The sequence below is a fragment of the Mus pahari genome, chromosome 9, assembly GCF_900095145.1.
Source record: "Mus pahari chromosome 9, PAHARI_EIJ_v1.1, whole genome shotgun sequence".
Classification (NCBI taxonomy): domain Eukaryota; kingdom Metazoa; phylum Chordata; class Mammalia; order Rodentia; family Muridae; genus Mus; species Mus pahari.
In genome coordinates, this window is record NC_034598.1 from 87,017,004 (window position 1) to 87,021,131 (window position 4,128).

Below are 4,128 nucleotides of genomic sequence, written 5' to 3' on the forward strand. Positions count from 1 at the left end.
GCCCTGGCTCTCCTGGAACTCACTTTGTAGACCAGGCTGGCCTCGAACTCAGAAATCCGCCTGCCTCTGCCTCCCGAGTGCTGGGATTAAAGGTGTGCACCACCACACCTGGCTGAATAACTATATTATTACACATTAAAATATCTCCAGTATTTTATTTATTATTATTATTTTAAAAATTCCCCCCCCCCTCTCTCTCTCTCTCTCTCTCTGTGTGTGTGTGTGTGTGTGTGTGTGTGTGTGTGTACAGGTGCCCACAGAGGCTAGAAGAGGCATCAGATCCCCTGGAACTGTGACTTATAGGAGGTTGTTAGCTGATCATCGTGTGTGCTGGAGACCAAATTCATGTCCTCTGGAGGAATAGCACACACCCTTAACAATGAGACATGTCCCCTGTGTTATCATAATATTATTTGACATATTAGGTTAAATAGGATATATGTTACCTATCATGTCACCTATCAGTATATAAGATAACACCAAATAATATGTCAATTACTATAGTCACAGTATTCTAGCACGTTGGATTAAATAAGATGTACTATTAATTTTTTAATTTGCTTTTGGAGATGAGATTTCTCATCTGTGTAGCCCTGGCTGTCCTGGAACTTTCTCTGTAGACCAAGCTGGCCTCAAACTCTCAGAGATCCGCCTGCCTCTGCCTCCAAAGTGCTGGGATTAAAGATGCCAGCCACCATCTGCCAGCTTCATCATCATTGTTGTTGTTGTTGCATTTGTTTGTTTTTGAGACAGTGTTTCTCTGTGTAACAGCCCTGGCTATCCTGGAACTGGCTTTGTAGATCAGGCTGGCCTGGAGTTCTCAAGAGATCTGACTGCTTCTGCCTCCCAAGTACTGGGATTAAGGGCATGTGCCACCATGTCCTGCCTTCTTTTTAGCTTAAAAAACGTGGCTACCAGCGAATTAAAATGAAACGCATTATAGTTCTGTGGGCTTGGGGCTGCTCTAGAGAGGTCTGCAAACTTCAGAACTCAGGTGAAGTCAACCTCTGATGTATTATTCCCTGGCTCCTCAGATGCCAGTGCATACGAATGAGTGTCTTCTCATCCGAGCTGTTGCTGTTGCCGGCTTTCTTCTGCCTAGCATAACCTGTTCTCTGGCTTCATCTAATGGGACTTTAATATTTCCGAGTGCTGAGACTAAGTCTGTTGAACTGAACTCACCTCTACTCACAGACAGCGTGGTACCAAGTGCCCTCAAGAGGGAGCTAAGGGTAAATAGATGAATTAATAGACTTTGAAACTAGTAGAAGCAGCAGGATGGCCATTAGATGGCCAAGGGATCATTTATGCTCTCGGCTGCTTTTCTTCTGAGAAATGGAGAAGTGTTGAGCTTTGCAGAATATGAAGGGGGAGGGGCCGGGGAAGGAGGAGCTGATTGAATTCTGCAGAGAAGGCTCAGAGCGCGGCTTTTGGCTCAGCACTTTAGACCGATACCCTGCATTTTTTAAAAAAAATCTTTCCAGACCTTTCTATTTCCTCGGTTTTTTAAAAATTATTTATTTATTTATTTAGTTTTTAAATCTCTTATGCCTACTGGTGTTTTGCCTGCATGTATATAGTATATATCTGTGTAAGGATGTCTTATCTTCTGGAGCTGTTGTTAACAGACAGCTGTGAGAACTGGGAACTGAATCCAGGTCCTCTGGAAGAGCAGCCAGTGCTCTTAACCACTGTCTCTCCCACTCCCCCCCCCCCTTTAAAAAACTTTCTAAGTTCAACCTTGCCCTTGTTGAGGCTGTAGTGCCCAGGGAAGGCAGGGGTCTCTGTGGCTGGCATCTCTTGGCTCTATAATTCTGGGTCAGGAGGAAGGGGGCTGCGCTTCTATCCAACCACCCATCAAAAGTCTATTTCTACAAGGTAGCAGTTTGAATTCGAAAATTAGCTTATTTTTCTATAATAATCAGGATGTTTTGCCTGCATGTATGTATGTCAGTGCATCAAGTTTATATGGTGCCCACGGAGGACATCAAACTGGAACTGGAGTTGCAGTTGGCTATACACAGACGTGGGCTCTGGGAATGGAACCTGGGTCCTCTGCAAGAGCAGTTGGTGCTCTTAACCACTGAACCATTTTCCCTGCTTTAGTTCATTATCGTGGTGGCAGCAGGGAGCTTGGTGGCAGGCAGGCATGGTGCAGAGAAGTAGTAACTAAGAGCTACATCCTGATCCAAAGCTGGAAGGGAGGGAGAAGGTACCAGGCTGGGTGTGTGGTTTTGACTTCCAACCAGGCCACATCTCCTAATCCTTCTAAGGAGACTCCCTGGTGACTAAGCACTCAAATATATGAGCCTAGGGGGCTGTTTTTACTCAAACTGCCAAAACATCCAAAAAGTATTGCTAAGGAACAGCTGAATTTCCATACAATAATTTATTGATTTATGCACTTCCTTTATGGTACGGGGGAACTGAACCTAAGGTCCTAGGCAATGCCGGGCAATGTTGTATGCCCGTGTTGTAAATTAGCTACTGTCGTGACCGAAGATCTGAGATTAGCCCAAGAAGTTCATATCGCTGGTCTGATTGTAGAGACATTATGTTTAGAGATTGTGTAATAATTATGTTAATAGAATCATTTTAATAATAATAAAGGATCCAATTTTTCCTGCCTTTTCCTTAACACACTCCTTTTTTATTTAAAAGTGATTGCCTGTGCTTCACTAATTTCTATAACCAAGCTGGAATGGAATCCAAAAGAAAAGGTAACTGTTTATCCCCAGTAGAGTTACTGATCCTGAGTCTGTGAGACTGTGGCTGGCGAATCCTAAGAAGGATCACTGGCCTTTCCTAGAATGGGCGGGAAAGTGTGGACTCATTGTGATATGGACTCGGCTTACTGCTGTGGTGTGTGTGTGTGTGTGTGTGTGTGTGTGTGTGTGTGTGTGATAATTAGCTCCAAAAGGCAGCAGGGAAGCAAGGTACAGGTGCAATCGACCATTATTAGCATTTCATGAATCCAAGGCAGCTGCTGGTCTACACACTAGCATGCCAGAGCTACACACACACACACACACACACACACACACACACACACACACACACGGTGAGGGACATGATCAGGACAGTTGTGCAATGGCAGGAACATGGGATTTGTTGTTGCTTTGGGTTTGATTTCTTCTTTTTTTTCCAGACAGGGTTTCTCTGTGTAGCCCTGGTTATCCTGGAACTCACTGTACAGGCCAGGTTGGCCTTGAACTCACAACAATCCACCGGCCTCTGCCTCCTGAGCGTGTGCGCCACCACTGCCTGGCGTTTCGGTTCTCTTAAAAGCAAAAGGTCTTTTTTTTTTTTTTTTTCTTTTCTCCCTGACTCTTGAATCTCTCGTGTTCAGGGGAACTGGTCAGTTTGGGGAGCCACCTTCTGCCTTAGTGTGTGTCAGTGTGGCCAGAGATGAATAGATGATGCTTGGGATACAAGACAGATGAGAGAGAGTAACAGGGGGCTTTTCAAGAGGCAAGAAGAATGTCCAAAACAAACAGGAAGACAACGGGGCAGATGGAAGAGCCAGAACTGTGATGGGTTGCCCTCTGACAGTTCTCACGGATTGAGTCTATGGGAATGTCCAGGAGGAAGGACAGCTGCGGGGAAGTGGGTCCCCAAGGAGGCCTGGAGTTCAATGGGCAAACAGTGGCTGTCTTCTGCCAAACATAACACTTTGAAAGTAAGAACGATTATGAATTGAAGTCTGATAGTGTGTTGTAGAACTGCAGAAGCAATAGTTAATTCTCACCTCAGGCTAGGGCATGGTATCTATCCCAGAGACCAAGAGAAGGACATTTTAAAAGAAGGGAAATAGTTGTCCTTGGCGGACATAGCTGAGCAGTTCGAGGAACAAGGGTCCTGGATTTGAGCATAAAGAAAGTTGTTTTTCAAAAAAGCAGTTTTGGCAAAACGATGGGTGATAGGCTAATGGTAAGAAGTGAGAGGAGGAGCTAGAGAAAGTACCCAAGGAGCTGAAGGGGGCTGCTACCCTGTAGGTGGAACAACAATATGAACTAACCAGTACCCTCTGAGCTTGTGTCTCTAGCTGCATATGTAGCAGAAGATGGCCTAATCGGCCATCACTGGGAAGAGAGGCCCCTTGGTCTTGCAAACTTTATCTGACCCAGC

General features: G+C 45.1%; 1 protein-coding gene across 1 annotated transcript in view; it reads left to right on the plus strand.

The window, feature by feature from the left end:
• Window positions 1-4,128, plus strand: part of Dram1 (DNA damage regulated autophagy modulator 1) — a 34,180-nt gene that overhangs the window by 24,659 nt on the left and 5,393 nt on the right. Inside the window, exon 5 of the mRNA XM_021205660.1 lies at window positions 2,662-2,720. Coding sequence (XP_021061319.1) covers window positions 2,662-2,720 — 59 coding nt within the window. The remainder of the gene's footprint in view (window positions 1-2,661; window positions 2,721-4,128) is intronic.